The 23,081-nt window shown below is 30.1% G+C and overlaps 2 protein-coding genes across 5 annotated transcripts in view; both read left to right on the top strand.

Moving 5' to 3' along the window:
* LOC139494401 (collagen alpha-1(I) chain-like) overlaps nt 1-19,194 on the top strand; it is a 39,087-nt gene extending 19,893 nt beyond the window's left edge. Inside the window, exons 10-23 of the mRNA XM_071282564.1 lie at nt 185-247; nt 820-846; nt 2,236-2,253; nt 4,059-4,130; nt 4,551-4,577; nt 5,252-5,269; nt 8,482-8,592; nt 9,302-9,328; nt 10,262-10,285; nt 12,220-12,291; nt 12,710-12,736; nt 13,302-13,319; nt 15,404-15,514; nt 19,142-19,194. Of these exons, the coding sequence (XP_071138665.1) occupies nt 185-247; nt 820-846; nt 2,236-2,253; nt 4,059-4,130; nt 4,551-4,577; nt 5,252-5,269; nt 8,482-8,592; nt 9,302-9,328; nt 10,262-10,285; nt 12,220-12,291; nt 12,710-12,736; nt 13,302-13,319; nt 15,404-15,514; nt 19,142-19,194 (668 nt within the window). The remainder of the gene's footprint in view (nt 1-184; nt 248-819; nt 847-2,235; nt 2,254-4,058; nt 4,131-4,550; nt 4,578-5,251; nt 5,270-8,481; nt 8,593-9,301; nt 9,329-10,261; nt 10,286-12,219; nt 12,292-12,709; nt 12,737-13,301; nt 13,320-15,403; nt 15,515-19,141) is intronic.
* A 1,667-nt stretch (nt 19,195-20,861) lies between these two features.
* The window catches only part of LOC139495843 (collagen alpha-1(I) chain-like), a 28,336-nt gene continuing 26,116 nt past the window's right edge, over nt 20,862-23,081 (top strand). For all 4 annotated transcript variants that reach the window (XM_071284249.1, XM_071284248.1, XM_071284247.1 and 1 more), the window contains exons 1-2: nt 20,862-20,887; nt 22,311-22,334. In XM_071284249.1, the coding sequence (XP_071140350.1) occupies nt 20,872-20,887; nt 22,311-22,334 (40 nt within the window). In that variant the 5' untranslated portion in view covers nt 20,862-20,871. The remainder of the gene's footprint in view (nt 20,888-22,310; nt 22,335-23,081) is intronic.

The following is a 23,081-nucleotide window of genomic DNA, read 5'->3' as shown; positions in this document are numbered from 1 at the left end:
ATGCTTTTATTTATAGTTCAATTAATAAGGATTACTATTCTACCGTGATACAAACTTCAATGATCAGGCCGTGATTTTATGATAGTTTTAGTTTGTTTTAGCCTAATTCATTTAGAATTTAAAATCTGATATTTTTTTACTACTTCTTTTGAATATCGGTGTAACTCAGTTATGGTATTTTAAGGTCTACCTGGTAAAGATGGACAGCCTGGACCAATTGGACCTCCAGGACCGGCTGGACCAAAAGGTAAATTTATTTTATTTTATTTCAGTTGAACAATGTTTTGAAAAAATGATGATAATAATAATTATTACTTATCATTACAATCATTTAAAAAAAAAGAATATCATTATATCATGTATAAACATTTATAGTTGCCGCATTTTTTTTTTGCAACAAAGATACTGAACTAAACAACGCTTATACGCAGATTGGTATTACAAAAACAGTGATACGGATTGCGATTCATCATAATGAAACATTATTCATTTAGTTTTGCATTCTTTTTAAAAAAAAATAATAAACAGGCCTTGAATGCAGATTTGATTTAACCGTTTAATTTTTTTGATCGAAAAAAAAAGGCTAACATACCCGAAGCATAGATTACCTTAGTTGTACTGGCAAATGATTTAGAAGATTATGGGCGTCAATTGCAATGCTCTTTAAAGTCAAATTTTATTTTGTCTCTTAAAAATGTTATTATTGTAACAATAAACCAAATTTTGAGACGTTTCGGCCATTAACCTGCTCCAGTTGTAGTTCTTAAATGTTAGATATGATGGTCTTGTGAAGATTGTTTTACTATTTTTCATTTGTAGGTATGCCCGGTATGAGAGGACTAACAGGTTAGTAAACAATAAAAGTTTAATCCATAAGGTCCTTATTTGGTTACTGAGATTGTTTACATTTAAGTGTTCGAGTTATGCGCAAGTCAAAGACGTGGGCATTATAATATACAAGTGTTTTTTTTTGTTCGCTCGCATGAACTCTTGTTTTAATAAAAAAAAAAGAAATGAAAACATAACTTTATCTATGAAATGTAAATTTCCACTAATTTGGTTTTTCTTACTCTAAGCCGAGTATTTTCATTGTTGTCGGATTCAAAAGAGCAGCCAGCCCCTGGGCAACAAAATGTAAAACATATTAAAGAATTTAATACAAAAAATATAAATAGAAATATGTTATGACAGAGAGCAAACTACAACTAGTACTATATCTCAGGCACACAATGTTTTACACTTAAAAAATGATTGAAGAGGAATAAGCATGTTTGTGAGCGCTATGCAAAAATTGAAATGGCTTGATCGAAAATCATTTGCTCTTACCTGGCGATGAAAATATTACAACAACATTACTATGAGAATTTTAAAATTTAAGGTTGGACATTCAGCTTTTATAAGCTTGAGATATTTTTTCTCGAGTAACAGGGGTGGTGTTCTCGAAGCTATCTTAGGATTAGGACGTGTCCTCTTAGGACAAGTATTTGTCCTAATTCGTGTTCTCGAAGCTCTCTTAACTTAGGATACATCGCATTTTTCGTCCTAACTTTAAATGAATAAAGTTTGGATTTCGCTTTTTGATACTTATTTTACGTAAAAATGAACACGAATTGAAACGGACCATCGGTTTTTACCTCGTATATAAAGTAAAAATGCACGAGTTTAAACTTTGAACTTCGTGTTTCACGATACGTTGCATTACACATTCAATTCTCATTTCAGTTTAATAGTGCAATCCTTTTTTTATATAATTTTATAATCATGATGATAACATTTGAAATCATGCATTTAAATCTTTACATGTAACTATAAAGTTCGTAAACAAAATTTATTGGTTTCATCATTTATAAATGTTTTATGAAAAAATTACTTAAACGATTTAAAATTTTGCACTTAGGATACGTTTAGGACGTCCTAACATAAGATGCGTCTGAGATAGCTTCGAGACACAGCTTAAGAGTGTCCTAAATTGATCCTAAGTCCATCCTAAAGTTGGTCTTATCTATAACTGAGGACCAATCTTAGGATACTTTCGAGAACACCACCCCAGGTCTTTAATACTTGATATTTGAACACTCGTGACCGCCGGGTTTGTTTCTCTTTTGTAGTTTTTCTTGTGTATTTGCAGGGTTTTAATATATTTTTCTCTATCAGCAATTTTATAAGTGAATATATATATTTAACTTTTTTATAAGTGAATGCCTATGAAACTATTTGTTTAAATTATTATTTCAGGAAGACCTGGAAAACCTGGTAATATTATAAGTATTAATATTAGTTAGAATGAAGCAGTTGGCTGTATATTTATTTATTTTCGTGGATTGAAGAAATTTTGCATTTTCGTGGATATTAGATTTCTCGGTTTTGACAAAGTGTGCATACAATCCTACAGAAAATTTGTATTTTGGTTGGCAATTTAATTCGCTGTTCCCCTGTACGAACGAAATCTACTAAAAAGTAATCCTCAAATAATAACGAATTCACAGTTTGTAGTTAAATAGCGCAGACAAATTTACTGTTTGTTTTTGTTATCTATACATTAATGAAAATGTTCACGTATGGTCATTGTGTAACTAACTTGCCTGCCTCAGTCTTGTATTTTCTTGTACTTATTACTTATAAGCTAATAACAAGTCGTCGAAGACTAACCGTTTTTTTCCCAGAAAAGGGGGGCCGGGCCCCCTGAAAAAACCTCTAAATCCGCCTCTGATTATATATTGCCAGATCCATTTTATATTCATGTTTTGAATGCTTGATTAATTTGATTATACTATTCAATGAATATATACTTCCTGTATGAGGTTCAACGTGAAATGCTCTTATGGTAAAATATGTTCATGATATCATATATTTATACATCTTTAAATAGACCTAAACACGAAATAAAATGTAGTGCGTAATTGTAAATCTTCAAATGTAAAAAACTTAGAATGTCTACGTTCAGTGGAAAATTCTATAAAGCATGACTATCAAACTTTTAAAGGACAGGTGTTTGTTGCTGACTAGACCAAATCATTCCTTAACTATTTGTATCATGCAAAACCAAAATAGCGCTTGGTCTATTGTCCGCTTTATACTTGATAAATTTCAAGGGCAGTAAAAAAAGAAGCAGCATAAAGAAGTCAATAACACAGAACTGAAAGGCTTTAAAAAGATCATTGTCAACCTTGGCTTTGTGTCGTTTGAAAATGCCTCCTCGAGATACAAATCTACAATTTAGATGATAAATTACACAATAGTTGATTGTTGTTTGGTAAACTTTCTATACTAAGTAAATAATGAATACTCCACATTATCAGATTTTCAACTGAATTCTCTACTATAGACAGAACTCACATAAAAAAACGTATGTAAATATATACACGTGTGTATTATTTATTAAAGTATACTGATTTCCTGTCAATGAATACATAATGTGTCTTCGTAAAACTCAATTTTCAAACAGGACAATGATGCCACAATGTTGTGAAATAGAAACAGATTACACGAATAAATTGTAATATTCATTTAAATAACTAGTTAACACGATAGAGTGTAATTAGTACAGGTAATTTAAGACATTCCTTATGATTGTTTAGAGTATTGTTTAATGATTCAAAAGTGTTCACAAATACATTTCAATTATTGTTTGTGCGTTTCTTTTGAGAACTTATATGCACTGTGCATTTTAAATATTCAAGTGTGATAATGTTAGATTTATAAGTTATTAAGTACTTTCACATTGAAATCGACAAACTAGTTCAACATTTCCGTTGGCAATAGCATCCAAAAAACAAGCATTAAGCTGGTCTTATAACATATTTACATCAGTTGTAGAAATTCCCGCCATAAAGGATGCTTTATCAAATAATACAAATCATGAATATCATACAATAGAGTAGATACTAAGTTTCTCAAATTGACACTTAAAACATAAATTGATCAAAATAATAATTAACAGTTACATGCTTAATTACAAATTATACATTCCGCACTATGAATAATTGAAATTTCGAATTAATTTAATGGGCAAAAGACCACTATCATAGAATGAAAACTTTTTTGATATTTTCCCTTAGGAACCCCTGGAAAAGATGGATTAGCTGGACCACAAGGTCATCCAGGACCCATAGGACCACCTGGTGAAAAAGGTAAATACATAATTTAATACTCAGTTTTATTTAACAATTAATAAATATTATACATTTCAAAACTTTTTTTAAGAAATCTAGTTTGATATTTATGTGTATACTGATTTTCCAAATGCGTCTTCTTCGTACGTCCACTTCAACCTTAGTTTAAGCATTATTTAAAGCAAGATTATTTTTTCACAAGTAATTATCTGTTTTTGTTGAATTGAAATTCATGGATTATTTCGTCTGATCCAACGTCAAAATGATAGTTAACTTAGCTTTTTATTTGGTAATCATTTGCAACATGAATTTGTTCTAGTTAATCTCTATCAATTAATGATACAATGAGATTGTTAATATTCATGAAAGGTACGGAAATATGATATCATCATTTACCCATAATGCATCAAATAAAAATACCTTTTACAAACATTACAGGAAGACCAGGAATGAGAGGTCTTACCGGTGAGTTCAACATTTATTTAGAGTATTTTGAGGGAACTAGTCAATACAGATATCATTTATAACTGACCATCTATAATTAAATAATCAAAACTACATATAACCATTTTGAATGTCGTTCAAAATAAAATTATGGTTGGTAGTTAAAATCAGTGAAATTGATGTCCACTCATTATGAAGAATATTACATTGTTATCAAATTATTTGGTTGGAAAACCTTGTATTAATGATTCCCATTTTAGAGAAATTTATAAAGATACACCAAATCGTATATAGTTTACATGTACGAAGAAGAAGAGGGGCAAAATACATTTGACATTGGTTTAAGTTATTAAGATATTATAATATACCGTTTAAGAATCTGAAGGACCATGGGTTATTTCATTTCTGTAGTACAAAATGAAAACAATGTAACGCCATTAGTTGAATATCAATTGTGTAGAATGTTGTAAACCAATAATAGAGATTTTGACTACAATTGAGTAAATTTTACCAAGAATACATTTGATGGTGAAACGAAAAAGTGTACAGACAAGCAAATTTGATTCTTATTTTCGTTACTACATTCCCTCTGATACTTAGTTAAGACAATGAAAGTATGATAAGAATTTGGGAAGCTTACCATCTAAATAAAATTTCAGCATAAACATTTCTTTCTAATTATACGGATTTTTCAGGTCGTCCAGGAAAGTCAGGTAAAATCTGATATAATATATATGTAAAGGTTTTGAATAATAAACATTATCCTGCATGATGGTAATATATCTATACAATTTCTTATATTTCATTTAAATAATGGATAATTACATACTGTATACATATATAAATGATATCTACACACTTTATATACATTTGTAAATGATATCTACATATATAATATATATATAGATGATATGTACATACTTTATACATTTATAAATGATATGTACATACTTTATACATATATAGATGATATGTATATACTTTATACATTTATAAATGATATGTACATACGTTATACGTATATAAATGACATCTACATACTCTATACATTTATAAATGATATCTACATATTTTCTACATATATAAATTGTATCTTCATACTTTATACATTTATAAATGATATGTACATACTTTATACATATATAGATGATATGTACATACTTTATACATTTATAAATGATATGTACATACTTTATACATACATAAATGACATCTACATACGTTATTATATAAATGATATCTACACACTTTATACATTTATAAATGATATCTACATACTTGATACATATATAAATTATATCTACATACTAAGTACACTATCATGGAGCCCTACAAACTAAATACACTAACATTGATAACTTCAAAGTTAGTACACTATCATCGATAATTACGTACTAAATACATTGACGTCGATAATTACAAAGTTATTACACTATCATCGATAACTACTTTTAAAATACACTATCATCTATAGCTATAAACTAAATACAATGTAATCAATATCTACTGACAAATGTTTTAATTATCGGAAACTACATACTTATAGTAAAGAAACGATATTTTTATACTATTATGAACAATATCGGTAACTCGTATTATAAGCAATATACTTGATAAACATTTACTAAATGTAAATTAACCGATAAACTATAAAAATTTAAGCAATATAATCGCTAACGATATACAATAAATAATATAATCAATAACTAATTCGATCATTATATAGTATAGGTATGATAATCGATAACTTCTATAATCATTAAGTACAAACTTTATACATTTTAATCGATAACTAAATGATGTAAGCAATAAAATTGCACATTACTTAGTATTAGCAATATTATCAATAGCTGTAAATTAAATGAAATTAAATTGATTATTACATACTATAAGCAATAATTGATAACTACATACTTTAAACGGTGCAATGTTATGTTACCGATAACCAATATTATCGATAACTACAAGCGATAAGCAATATAATTAATAACTTTAAAGTATAAACAATATTATAGGGTTATTGCGTGAATATTTGGGATTATTGTCCCGAGTAAAATTTTATATTGCACGAGCTTGCGAGTGCAATATATGTTCTACGAGGGACAATATTCCCCAATATTCATGCAATAACCCTTTTATTGTATAGCAATATAATATTTGAAAGTAAAAATTGGTTTAAACTAAGATTTTGTCGTTGATGACGTCATGAATTTTGAAGATTTATTGCACTAGTGCAATATTAGAATTTATTGCACGCAAAGTTTTGGTTACTTTTTGTGGGAAAAATTATATTGCTAAGCAATAAAATCAATTATTACATTCTATAACCTTTATAATCGATTAACACATATACTATACATAACATCGATAAATGGACACTAAATGCACTATAATCGATACTTACGTGCTATAAGCAAATCCAATAATAACTACATACTATACACACTAAAATCAATAACTCTACTCTGTACACACTAAAACCGATAGCTACACTCTGTACACACTAAAATCGATAACTACACTGTGTACTCACTCAAATCAATAACTCTACTCTGCACACACTAAAATCGATATCTACACTCTGTACACACTAAAATCAATAACTCTACTCTGTACACATTAAAATCAATATCTGCACTCTGTACATACTAAAATCCATAACTACACACTGTATACACTATTAAAGATAACAAAGTACTACTAACAATATAATTGATGACATCATACTAAATGCAATATAATCGATTACTACAATGTATGAACAATATAATCAATAACTACATACTATGAGCAATATTATTGTTTTATACATATCATTAGCATAGGCATACAAATCGATTACTTTAAACTGGTATCATTATTATCGACTTATACATATCATAAGCATAAAAATCGATAACTAAATACTATTATCGATATTATTGATTAATATACAACATAAAAATCGATAACTTCATACTATCGGCAATTTTATTGATTCATACATTTCATAAGCATTAAAATCGATTATAACATGTATTAACAATGTCAATACCTACATACCTCATGTACCTTAATCAATATTATTAAAAACTTGATATTATAAGAAATATAATCGATAACTTTATACTGTTACATGTAAGAATATTAGCGATAGCTAAATACTAAATGCAATTTAATTTGATAACTATATAATCTAATCAATATAATCGATAAGTTCATACTATTGCATGTAAGAATATAAGTGATAGCTAGATACTAAATGCAATTTAATTTAATAACTGTATAATTTAATCAATTCAATCGGTAAGTTCATACTGTAAGCAATCGATAACCACATGCTTCGTGTAATATCAGTAACACTTTTTTGCAACATATTAAATCATCTTAAACTACATGTAAATTTTGCTACTACATTGTACTAAAATTGACTCAAAATTTGTATATTTTTCTTCCCATTTGAACGTCAAATCCTTTTGACAGCCTTCTCAAAAAGACATCGATTTTAGAGACTGTTAGTATCTTTTATGGATGTTCGTTCTTCTTGTTTTTGATTTTTTGTCAGATATTAAGGACTCCTCTTATTTATCCTTATTTTGTCTATATATTTTTATTTCCAACTAAGCGCTACTTTTATTTTCTTATCTAATAAATATTGTTTAAAACGCCATATTTGAAAATCTTATGAAATCCTTGTTATTTTGTCATAGTTGTTGATAGAATATACCTGACAATGTTAACTGAATGAAAAATCTAGAGATAATCATTTCCACCCAAAAATATAAAAAAAAACATAGCACATTGACCTATCATTTATTTTTATTTTTCAGTTCTGTTATGTATATACTACTAGTATAAATTTATAATTTTCCTGAAAAGCTTGTAATTTTGAATCAGAAGTAAGCATTCTAAAAATATTGACCTATCTCTGTTTTCACTGTCTCAGGAGACGCATCTAACAGTGCAAGTCAACCGGGACCTGCTGGACCACCAGGACCAATAGGACCTGCAGGACCTGAAGGACCTCTGGGGTCTGCTGGACCTAAAGGAGTAGATGGTAAGCAATAGTATTGTTAAATAAAGATAATCGTTTCAAAATATAAAATGTGATAATAGATCCAATAGATATCTCAGCATGGAAATGTGCAAGTATAAAACATGTAAAACTTGAACATCATCAATGTACTATACCGTTAGTTTTCCCGTTTGAATGGTTTTACACTAGTAATTTTGGGGCCCTTTATAGCTTGTTGTTCGGTGTGAGCCAAGGCTCCTTGTTGAAGGCCGTACATTGACCTAAAATGGTTTACTTTCTTTTAAAATTGTTATTTGGATGGAGAGTTGTCTCATTGGCACTCACACCACATCTCCATATATATCTATTATAAATCTAATTAGCAATTCGCAACAATTAAAACGAACAATGCAAAGAGACATGAACTGATATGTGTAAAAACTGAAAGTATTTTAAACCATTTCATATTATTTTCAACCAATAATTTATGCTTTGTCAACAAATGTTACAGCACTGTTCTTTGTTCGGGGAAGGAATGGGCCCTGTACACACTTTCAACACCTCCTGTATATGCCTGAAATCTGTAAATCAGTAGTTGTCGTTAGTTGCTTCATATATTATCTCTATGATATATTATTTTTCTTTTTTCAATATTGAACGCTCAAAGCATAATTGATATAAACACATGAGACGTATCTCAGTGTGCAAACTATTTACCACTAACAATTCCATCTACTTTGTTTTATTTTAGGAAGACCAGGCATGCGTGGTTTAACAGGTATTTATCTTAATCAAGTCTGGGTAAAACTTTTAAAAAGTTCACAAAGGAAAAAATAAAATACTAGTCTAGCAATGTCAAAAGTATCAATTGACTCATGCATTAGTTAATATCAGATTGGTAGAAATTGTATGCAAAGTTTTACAAACGAAAGAACAAGATTACATGTACAGCCCAGTATCCAGTACTTCGGTACTGGCATAAAAATACGGATTTTTTGCTGTTAAAAATGATAGAAATTATTATAAATGAAGGAATGTATCTCCCTCGTGCAAAGCTCTGATTCCTTTCACGGATTTGGCTATACTTTTTGGACCTTTTAGATTATAGCTCTTCATCTTTTATATAAGCTTTGTATTTCAAATATTTTGACCACGAACATCACTGAAGAGACATGTATTGTCGAAATGCGCATCTAGTGCAAGAAAATTGGTACGTTAATTTTATTACAATGATATATGACAGGTCTTGCAATTAAAGTTACCCCTCGAAAGGGCACAACAACAATCATAAGTTTGATGTTGTTTGTTTCGAAGAAGCTTTCAGGTACTCTCCTGTTTATTTAATAATACCATGTCTTGTATAACCGGATTTCCACGTATTTTTCTTTAAATCAAATAGTACTAGATTGTAATCCACAAGGCACATTGAAAATTAGTATTTCTTAAATTAATGCATTCAATACGATTGACATATTGTTATGTAGCCACTAAAATGGTTAAACTGCGGAAAGTACATTATAGATTGCAATATAGTGAACCATTGACAAGTTGCACTGGTCAGTGGCGCTTTACTCTAGGTACCAAAAACATAAAAAAAAATAATAAAATGCAATCGTGGTTCTAAGTGGCAGCCGATATCTAATTATTTTGAGTTATGACCGAGTTAAGAGGTTTTTTTTCTTTGCATTTATACTTTACCGTTTTGTTACAGGTCGTCCAGGTGTGGGACAACAAGGTATGTATATAACGGCTATGAAATCTGTATTAAAATGATTTGTGATGCCACTGCTGTGATAATACAGATGATTGCTTTGTGAAGGTCAGTGTGTCAGTTCGTGTTTGATCCAGATTACATGTTCCACTGAAGATATCACATCTACAAGCTGAAGTATAAAAGAGAAAAAATCTTGAATATGTATCATTATGCTATGCATTATTATAAGTAAAATAAATAAATTTGGTGTATTTACTGTCTTCTGATTGGTTAAAAGAATTAGGTGTATATTCAATGTTATTAATTTTTATGGCGACACGCCCACTCTAACGTTGTGTATTCATATGCAAACATCTGTGTACGTTGTTATCCTTATTAATATATTATATCTTTGAGCCTTATGTTTGATAGAAATTTATTTATAATGAATGGCTGTCATTTAATTTGAATTTATTGAACCATAAAATTAATTTTTGACTCTTCACATTTAACATAATCCGCTTCGCGGATTATTCAATGTGAAGAGTCAAAAATTAATTTTATGGTTTAATAAATTCAAAATAAATGACAGCCATTCATTGAATAACTATAAAATCATTCGATAATACATGTTTCCAAGTAACACTTTACAATGTATGTAATCAAACTACAAAGAAATTAAACATCATATGTACACACATATGTGTCAGATCCATTGTTTATTCAAGCATTGAATGCTTGACTAATTTGAATATCCTATTCACTAACTTGATATTTTCTGCTTGGAGTTCAATGTGAATCATAAATTCGTGCGTTTTTAAACAGAATTCTACACCAAATATGTAGTTTGTAATTCTATGTCTTTTAATTTACACTAAACATTTGTGTGTGCTATGGTTTTCTTTAAATTACTTTAAAAACTTGGAATGTCAATGATGAGGAACGATCTGTGGTATCTTTTATAAAGCATGACTATCGAACTTTTAAACGATAGGTGTTGTTGACTAGACCGACTTATTTCTTAACAAATATAGCATAAGACTTTTGCAAAACAAAAACTGCGTTAGGTCTAAGCAGCATAAAAAATTCAATAAACCAACATTAAAGGGTTTCAAAATCATTGTCAACCTTGGATTTGTGTCGGTTGACAATGCATTCTCAGGATAAAAATATACTATATATATTATGACTTACACAATCGTGGATTGTTGTTTGGTAAACTGTCTATAACAAGTAAATCATGAATATTCAAGACTATCAGGTTTTCTACTATAGATAAAACTTGCATAAAAAAGTATGTAAATATATACACGTGTGTATTGTTGATTTAAGTACACTGATTTCCTGTTAATGTTTATTCAATACGTCCTCGTAAGACACAATCTGTAAACAGGAAAATGATGTCAAAATGTTGTTGAATTAGTAACATATTACCCGAAGAAATTGTGATATCCATTGAAATAACTAGATTATTCTGACTATTGTCTGATGATTCAAAAGAGTTCACAAATAAAATTCAGTGATTGTTTATTTTTTCTTTGAAAGACTTATCTGCACTGTACATATGTCATTATGCAAGTGTCATAATGTTAGCTTCGCAATTTTTTGAGTACTTAACTGTCTAGAAATTGACATACCTAAATATATATATAAAACTCTGCCGATTAACATATCATTCTACAGACATAAATTAAGTTTTTCTTATATCATGTCCAATAAGGTTGTTTAGATCACAACTTATTGAGACTATATCAAATGATTAAGTACTTAAATTTCATACAATAGAGGCTTAAAGGTTTCTCTAATTGACCCTTAAAAAATTTATTTATCAAAATAAGAATAAAAAGACATGAATAGCATGTAAGGGCTCAGTTATACGACATACATACAACGTTATAAAAAAATTGAATTTCAAATAAATTTTCTGGCAAAGTAGCTTTGGCATAGTATGAAAACTTATTTGATTTTCCCCTCAGGAAATCCTGGAAAAGATGGATTAGTTGGACCGCAAGGTCCTCCAGGAACCATAGGACCACCTGGTGAAAAAGGTAAATTCATGAATTAATACTTAATTTTATTCAACAATGAATAAATATCATACATTAGAAAACATGTTTTTGTTTAAACGGATTTTTCTAATGAGACTTCCTAGTATATCTTCTTCATCATGAGTTTCAGCATTGTTTTAAGCAATATTGTCTTTTACGGATATTGATCTGTTTTTGTGGAATTGAAAATCATTGAAAATACAAACAAGACTGGATTATCTCTTTTGATCCATTGTTAACTTAACTTTTCTATAGTAATAATTTGTTTGATATATTTGTTCTAGCTAACTCTTTTCTCGGTTAATGCACGATGCTGTATATAATAAATATAAAAAAGAGTACAAAATCATGTTTTTCAACATTTACCCATAATGCAGCAAATAAGTATATCGTATTATACCTTTAAAAAATATTACAGGAAGACCAGGAATGCGAGGCCTTACCGGTGAGTACAACACTTATTAAGAATAGTTAAACAGAACTATTCAACATAACAAAATATAATTTATTATTGACCCTTTGTAATTTAATATGCAATTTGATTTCTTAGTCTAAATATAATCATTTTGAATGTTGTTCGAAATCTTTATATATATTAGGTAAAAATCGCTATTTTAAAAAAAAACTATTGTCCACATATGTCATATATAGTTATCGACGAAGAAAAGGGGGCAAAATACATTTGCATTTTGTTTAAAATATTGCGATGTCATAACATACAAGTGGATGTTTCATAACCTACAACATGAAAACAACGTCACGTCATTGGTTGAATTTCAAATGTTTGGGAAGTTGTGAACCAATCACAGACATTGGACCTACAATTGAGAAAAGTTTACCCTGAATGCATTTGATTATCAGAAACGAACAATTTTACAGACAAGTAATTTGATTGTTATTTTTCGTTACTACATTCCATCGGATACTTTGTCTTGACAATGTACAGTATGATAAAAATTGGGGCTGCCTACCTTCCAGATTTTTTTTTTATAATAATACGGATTTTACAGGTCGTCCAGGAAAGTCAGGTAAAATCTGATATAATAATTGTATAAACTTAATAAACATGACCTTGCATGATGGTAATTTGTGTATTAACTACATAGGTTCATTTCACATAATGGATAATTACATACTTTATACACAATATAATCAATATATACATACTTTGTACACAATGATTGATAACTATGTATTAAATACACTATAATTGATAACTATGTGATGAATACACTATAATTGATAACTATGTATTAAATACACTATAATTGATAACTATGTGATAAGTACACTATAATTGATACCTACATGCTAATTACACCTACATCGATATCTACAAAGTAAGTACACCATCATCAATTACTACGTTTTAAATACACTAACACCGATAATTACGTATTAAATACACTACCATCGAAAGCTATAAACTAAATACAATGTGATCAATAGCTACTTACAAAAAGCTTGATTTATCTGAAACTACATGCTTATAGCAAAACAACTGATAATTTCATATTAATATGAACACTGTCGATAACTGCATATTATGAGCAATATACTTGATAACAATTTACTGAATGTAATTTATCCAATAAACTATATAGTTTAAGCAATATACTTGATAACAATTTACTAAATATAATTTAACCGATAAACTATATGGGGCAAGCAATATATTTTGATGACAACTTACTATATGTAATCTAACCGATAAACTATATATTTTAAGCAATATAATCGCTTACTACATACAATAAACAATATAATTAATAACTAAATCGATCATTATATAGTATAATAAGATAATCGATAACTACATACTACAAGCAATATTATCAATTTCTGATTAGTATATGCAATATATTCGATAATAACATGCAACATGCAATAAGATCGCTCACTGCATAGTATCAGCAATATTATCGACAGCTGTAAACAAAAAAATAAATAAATGGATAACTACGTTCTATAAACAATAATTGATTACTGCATAAGTTAACCAATGGTATCGATATTTACCATGTTTTCATATAATATATACAATACGATCCATACCTACATACTAAATGCAGTTATCTATCTCTTCATACTATAAGCGATATGATTGATAACTACATAGTAATAGCAATATAATCGATTACTTCGTGCATTAGCAATTTCATCATTTGATCAAAACGAAATACAATGTTATCGATAATCAAAGATTATAAGCAATATTACCGATAACAACATACTATAATCAATTTAATCAATAACTATAAAGTATAAACAATGTAATCAAGTATTACATTCTATAAGCAATATAACCGATAAACATATACTATACTCATTATTATCGATAAATGCACACTAAATACACTATATCCGATAACAACGTGATATAAGCATTTCAATTATTCTCTACATACTATAAAAACTAAAATTACACATGGTATACACTGTTTAAATATAACAAGGTACTATAAACAATATAATCAATAACATCATACTAAATGCAATATAATCGACTATTACACTCTATGAACAATATAATCATGATAATCGATAACTACATACTATTAGCAATATTATCGATTAATACATATCATAAGCCTTAAAATCGATAATTGCATACTATGACATGTATTAGCACTATTAACTTCATACTTTAATCAATATTATTGATAACTTGATATTTTAAGCATAAGTATCGATAACTGCAAAATATTACATGTAATATATGTTGCAATAACTTGTTTCCCAATCCACTATAAACAGATATATTTAAACTAAACTACTACATGTAGGAATATTATTGATAGCTAGATATCAAATGCAACTAAATAGATAACTATAGAATTTTAGCAATTCAATTGATAAGTTCATACTATAAGCAATATAACCGATAATTACATGCTTCGTGTAATATCAGTGAAAACTATTTGAAACATATAGAAGCATCGATAACTACATATATATGTAACTACTAAATTGTATTAAGTAAAGACTCAAAAATTGTAATTTTTTTATTTAATTTAAAATATTTTAACACAATTCTGAAAAGAACGACCATATAGGAGACAGTAAGTATTTTTTTTAATAATTTAACCTATGTCTGTATTCGCTGTTCCAGGAGACGCATCTAACGGTGCTAGTCAACCAGGACCTGCCGGACCACCTGGCCCAATAGGGCCTGCAGGACCTGTGGGACCTCTGGGGCCTGCTGGACCCAAAGGGGTAGATGGTAAGCAAAACTGTTGTTTTTTTTTTCGAAAATTGAAAATATCAAAGATCCAATTTATATAAATCATATGAAGAATATGTACACGTGTAAAAGTTTTAAAGAATGCAGTACAATATTGCAAAAGTTTAAACAATATGAACGGTGAAATAAAGTATTGGGCTTGAGCATCAACGCTGCATTATAAACAAAATAGCAATATGAGGCAATTAAAATGAACAATACAAATACTAGTTGCCTAAAGTTGATATTTGTTGACACAAATAGGATGTTAAACCATTGTGTATGAGTTGTAAATTTCTTTGAATAATGTATTTTTGTAAACTAATGTTATACCAAAGTACCAGGTTAAATAAGACTGTATATCTGCAAACATATTAAACACCTCCACATTCTGTATGTGCTTGTCCCAAATAATGGAGCATATAATATAGCAATCCTTTGTTGCTGTATGTAATGTTTATTATTAGTTTGATAATTTGCGTATTAGGTATAAATGATTGATGGGACAATAAGCCAAAACAATTTTATTTCTTTTTTTAATTTGAAATGATAAGAGCATCGTTAAAACACACGAGACGTGCTTCAGTGAACGAACCATTATTGCGCATTTATAATTCCGTCATATTTTTAGGCAGACCAGGCATGCGTGGTTTGACAGGTATTTATCTGAATCAAATTAAGGATAAATAAAAGAAAGATTTCAAAGAAAGCAATTCGATTTTAGTAATGCCAAAATAATTAATGTATGCATGCGTTAACTCATGTCAATTGGTAGAAATTGTATGGAAATGTGTTATAAGCGAATGGACTAGAATACCTTTGACATCATTTTTGACATGTGCTTTTGGTTGACTTTCCAAAATAACATCATATAGTTCATGTTTTTATATGTTTATTTTTCAAAAGATATAGGTTTGTTTTTTTCTATATTTTACCTTTCTGATATTGCCCTGTTTTGGATTGAACGTGTTAAATGATGCTCATGCCATAGCTTTTATAAAGTTATCTTCTTCGTACATCACAGGTTTTTTTTACAATAATACCATTGTATATTGAAATACAGAAGGCAACTTTCGAAATTATTGTTTCTTTAAGGTGTGCATTCAATTTGATTAGCAGATTTTTATGCTAGACACTGAAAATGAATAAACGGCGGGAATTGCATTATAGTGGACTATTGACAATTTGCATTGTTCAGTGGCTTTTTCTTCTAGAAATAAACAAATATAAAGAGTAGTAAAATGGAAGTGTGATTCAGAATTAATAGTGACCAATATTAAATTACGATGAGTTATGGCCGAGATGAGGGAAATTTGTTGTTATGCCCCATTTATGGGTATTATGTTTTCTTGTCTATGCGCGTATCCGTCCGTTCGTCCAGCTTCAGTTTAAGGTTTTTGGTCGAGGTAGTTGTTGATGAAGTTGAAGTTCAATCAACTTGAAACTTAGTACACATGTTCCCTATAATATGATCTGTCTAATTTACCCCGATTTTGTATTTTGTCCATGGATTTATGAGTTTGAACAGCGGTATACTACTGTTGCCTTTATTTAATACCAAATTAGAGTTTTTATACCATTTTCACGGTCCACTGAACATAGTAAATGATAGTTCGGAAAAGGCATCCGTGTACTTTGGACACAATCTCGACTCGTTTTTTTTTTTTATACTTTACCGTTAATTTTCAGGTCGTCCTGGTGTTGGACTACCAGGTTTGTAAGGCTATTAAATCAGTATCAAAAATGATTTGTGATGCAAGTTCTACAACAATACAGATGTTTGGTGTTTGTAGGTCTGTGTGTCAGATCCAGATTTCTTGATCCACTTAAGATATCAAATCTACAAGCTGAAGTATAAAAGAGAAAATAATCTAGAATATTTATCATTATGATATGCATTATTATAATTAAAATAACTATAAAATCATTCGGTAATACATGTTTCCTAATAACACTTCACAATGCATGTAATCAAACTACAAAGAAATTGAACATAAATCGTACACACTAAAATAGCACCAGTTTATATAATTACTTCTTAAAATCGAAATTTGGAACACTGATGTGCTCTACAAACAGTAAAACCGTTTTACTCTGTCCTATATGTTCTCCCATTAATTTGTACTGTAGTCCTGTCATGTAATTTGTCATTTCAATGTTATATTTTACATTGCCATAATATTTCAAATAAAACAGGTCTTATCATATGATTGTGAATACTAAAGAACAATAATTCGTGAGACCATAAAATACAGAGGGAGAATAATGTATAAAAGCTTTTTAAGATTGAAAAAAAAACATGCATTAAGTTATAATTCTGCTGAATTTAGTAAATGTAAACTGTATATTTAATTTTGACTTTATGCTGAAAGTATCATGCTTCTTTAAATGTACTATCTATATTTTTTCAATAATTTCCAGGGAAAAATGGCGCTCCTGGTGAGTAGGAAATTTTAGCAGTTTGCCATATCTCAGCCAAAGCAAACGATATCTTAGTAAAACAATATCGCAAAAAGAGTCATATAATAATATAGACCTGTTTTTTCATATACTAGATGTTTGTGATGAAAATAACTTCCCATTATGAAGCCCGCCTTTTTACGGACTCTCACTTCCTAACTAAAAATCGAACTTCCATCTGAAGTTTGCCCCTTGATCTCATTTGTTAAGTGTGCCACATTTTTACAATATATCGTGTGGGTGCATTTAGAACAACTTCTTGCACTACAATAATTGCAAATTTGCATAGATCTTATCGAGACAACCGTGTGCAATACACATATATTCATAAATAACACCTCGTAATCCAGTTTCAAAGACAAGAGTTTTGATAATATATTTCAATAAAGTCAATGAATAAAAAGACGGATAACTTAATTTTGATATGTAAATACGGTGATTAGATAAACTACAAATATTAGAGGCCATTTACAACACAGACTATATCCCGATCGGAAACTGCGGAGGGAGCCGAATCCCGATCGGAAACAGTGAAGGAAACCGAATCCCGTTCAGAAACCGCGATGGAAGCCCAATCCCGATCGGAAACCGTGGAGGGAGTGGAATTCCGATTAGAAACCGCGTAGGGAGCCGAATCCCGATTAGAAACCGCGTAGGGAGACGAATCCTGATCGGAAACCGCCGATGGAGCCGAATCCCGATCGGAAACCGCAGAGGGAACCGAATCCCGATCGGAAACCCCAGAGGGAGCCGAATCCCGAGAAGCAGTGAAGGAAATTAAAAGTTTGTAACAGTAAGTAAGTAGAATCTAAATCCGATTCACATGGAAGAGTTATCTCCCATAGGAATCGAATCCAGATTTATCTATCGACTGTTACAAACCTTTAAATAATTGTTCCTTGATATTATGATATTGGCGGGAACGTCATAAAGCAGTACAAGGGAAAACTTTTAAAGCAGTGTTTAGTAGCTGTAACATAACGCAGTTGACTTTTAATTCGGATATTTGGAGTGTATATTGCAATTTGGACTTCATTTTGTACATTTTATTGCAGACAACCATTTTATTCCATAACAGTTGAATAAATTTAATCATTTTGTTATGAATGCATGGCTTACCTAAGAGGTTAATCTGCCCCTTATAATGTACTATTTGAATCTTTTCAGGACTTCCAGGAAAAGATGGTACCCCCGGTAAGTTTGCTGTTTTACCAATGTAAACAAATCTTGGCTAATGAATGATTTTTAATTTAATTTTTATTTTTTATTTTTTATATATTTCGGAGTTTAGTATGACGTCCATTATCGCTAAACAAGTATAAATTTTTGTTTAGGGACAGCAGGTGCGGGTGTTACTCGCTGCATTGAAAACTCATTGGTGGCCTTCGGTTGTTATCTGCCCTTTGGTCGGGTTGTTGTTCTCTTAACACATTCCCAATTTCAATTTTCAATTTAATTAATTTACATTTTACATCTTGTAGTTCCGTTAATTATATTCTTATTTATTAGTATAATTACAATACTATTTTAAGGTCGAACAATATATTATGCTAAATATGTAAATTTATTCATAATTAAGAATTTACATTCAAATTTAACTTTAATTTATTCTTTCGTTCCTTGATAATTTGTACATAAGTAATCGTTGGCGGCAACGTCATTAGAGCAATACAAGAAAAAGTTCAAAAAAGTTGTAAGTAAGATCACTCCCAGTTTTTGGTGGGGTTCGTGTTACGTGGTCTTTTGTTTTCAATTTTGTGTCTTGTGTACTGTTGTTTGTCTGTTTGTCTTTTTCTTTATTGGGCATGGTGGTGTCAGTTTATTTTCAATCTATGAGTTTGATTGTCCCTCTTGTTTCTTTCGCCCCTCTTTAAGGAACTGTTTCATAACGTTACTTTATACAAATGTACTGTTTTTCTCAGAGTTGCTAGTTATACAAACCTTTTTCTAAATGATTTTGAGTAAAATGTCGATGCATTAGAGTTGGTTTCCCTATTATATCTAATGTGCGTTTTCTAAAGTTAAACCAAGACTCAGAGTAAGCACGTATTTGGGTTCTATGCTAAGTTGGGGATCAAGAGGGAGGGTTCCCGGTGTAGGAACCTTCCCGTTTTTTGGACGACCTATGCATTTAAATGGGGACATATTGTTGGAACCCCCTCTTTCCCTTGGGTAGGGACCTCCCCCCTCACAAATTGCTTGGTCCGACCCTGATGCTATTATTTTGGAGCAGGAATGTGGTCGTGGGGTCGTTCCCCGGCCAAATCCAACCAAAATTTGTAAATTCATCTTCGCAGTTTATCCAGTAAAAAAAGATGCATTAAGAAAGCAAAAAATGATCGGAATAATTTGTCCGAGTAGAACTTCATGTTTTCCTGCGGACTGGTACCTCATGAACTAGCACGTTATTTACACCGTATTTAACTCGGAATATGTTATAGATTGTAAGGTCCCTGGATGGCCCTGTATTTTAAACAGTTGAATTACTGTATCAATTACAAGTAGTTGAACTAATGTACATGGATCTCTAACCTATCTAAACGTAAGTTGTGAGTTCGAATCCCACACGTTGCATGTGCGCTTGATTTTTACTTAATTGACTCGCATTGTCAGTTTTCCGACTTTTTCCACCAATACAAACTGATCACAACAAAACACAACAGTTGTGTTGAACACTAAGAAATCAATAAAAAAAAAGAAGCTTATAGCATGTAAAGAATGCTGACTATTGCCCCTGACCGTATGTTACCCTCTGGATGTCTTCTGTGTATTTGTTTCATTAGTTAGTTAGTGTCTTTTAGACGTCTATTCACATCTGTTTGAATCAATATTTATTATTCAGTGTCAAAAACTCTGTGTTAAATTAATTATGTTTTATTGTTTCAGGAAGACCAGGAATGCGTGGATTAACAGGTAATTGCTATTAGATTCAGATTCAATGTTTTATTAAGTCTCACCACTTGTATAACATTATACATTCCAATAAACATATAAAACATTGCGTATAACATGAACTATTGGATAACATTTATATAACATATTGTATATTAAAACTAACAGTAAAATATCATTAGCTTAAAAATACTAAAACATATACTATTTTACATAATTTTAAAAACTACATATATCTAAGATTAAAAATACATCATCTGCTTTATGCAAATAAAAAAATTGTTCTTCTACATAACATATTATAGCAGGTTTTAGCAACTACCTGACATAGTTCTTCGTTTCTGAATAAAAATATAAACTGTTCGTCAATAGACAAGTTATAAAATTGATCGTTATGTTTTACTGCTTCACCATACTATGTACTTTACACATTCAAATAAAACCCGTACATTATTGCATTCATTATACAACAGGGCGAGACCCGGGTGTGTTGATTGGGTGCATTGTCCTGGGTAAGCGTGCATATCCATTCCAGAGAATCATGCATTATAAATAATGTCAAGATAGGAAATATGTGTTAAAGACAAAATTTGAAAATCAGACGAGGTTTCTAGAATTTAAAATTCATTGACGAGGACAACAAAACATTTGTAAGGTCAGACATCTATATATTTCTTAATAATTACATTAGATGTATGTTTCATTATAATATTTTATTCTGATTGGCTAACTGCACATCACGTGTTATTCCGTAAGCAGTTGCATTGCTCAATACAACTTTTCCCTCATGATAACACGTGCTCCAACAATAAAGTGCACAGGTGAATTAAATAATAAAATATATAAAATTCGTGTTTTCATGATCATAGCTAAAAAATGTAATTATAAGTATTGAATGCTTCTTTTTTTTAACTTTATAGGGTTGTAAAAGCGTTGACCGTGCGTACATTTTTAGAATGAAGCGCTTCCGCGCTTCATACAAAATGTACTTCGGTCAACGCTTTTACACCCCAATATATTTACAAAAAGAAGCATTCAATTCTAAAATAATAAATTCAATGACTGCATCTTTTTTACGATAAAGCTTGAGCTTCCGGCTGTTTTGATCCGTACTCGGAGGGCCTCTGTCCTGGAACGCTACGGGCACTCAGACCACTCGCTGAGATTCTTGCGTACACTTAAAGATGACCTTGCTACACCATTGAATAGAAAAAAAGGGGGGTATAATAGAGAATATCGGACCAAGTTGTAACACAATATAGTAAATTTCAACAAAATATTAAAAGAATACAGAAATAAAGCACCCCTTCCAGACCTCATATATTTTTCAGGATCTTTTAATTTCAAATGATCATAAAGTGAATCTTTCTGTATGATTGTAATGTACTTAATTTACTTGGTACCTTGAAATCATACCCTAATAATACCCTTATTCTTGTTCTAGGTCGCCCAGGTATGGGAAAACCAGGTATGTATTGATTTATATTGTCTACGGGTTTTTTGTTTGTTTTATAAATAGTGATTATCGAAAGGAAACAGAAGTCGTCACTAAGTAATAAATAATCAAATATAAATTTCATCCGGCCGAAATGCTTTTCTTGATTTATTATCATAAAAAAATGACTTGGTAACACATAACAGATAACTTGACTCAAATCAACTTCACATGATTCAAATACTTGACGAATTAAAATCACGTGCAATTGATTTGATTCATGATTGATGTTTGTTTTAGGACGCATTAGCACAAACAGCCTTTATTAATTGAATTGAATTGAATATGAAAAATATTAACGAACTGCATGACAACTAATAAAGCTTTTAAACAAAAATTAGCTAACACAAATGAGTTAAAAGTTTCTACCCATAGTTTATTCAAAGGAAAGGCCTGATAGATAATTTTAGATTGATTATTTGACTGTTGTTTGATTAACGTTAAGTGGCAAATAGTTCATGCATGTTCAGAATGAGATCAGTTTTGATGATTGAATAAAACGTTTAGTGACAAATATTTCATGCATGTTCAGAATGAGATCAGTTTTGATGATTGAATAAAACGTTTTGTGGCAAATATTTCATGCATGTTCAGAATGAGATCAGTTTTGATGATTAAATAAAACGTTTTGTGGCAAATATTTCATGCATGTTCAGAATGAGATCAGTTTTGATGATTGAATAAAACGTTTTGTGGCAAATATTTCATGCATGTTCAGAA

The sequence above is a fragment of the Mytilus edulis genome, chromosome 11 (assembly GCF_963676685.1).
Source record: "Mytilus edulis chromosome 11, xbMytEdul2.2, whole genome shotgun sequence".
In the NCBI taxonomy this organism is placed as follows: Eukaryota; Metazoa; Mollusca; class Bivalvia; order Mytilida; family Mytilidae; genus Mytilus; species Mytilus edulis.
This window is presented reverse-complemented; position numbering and strand designations above follow the sequence as displayed.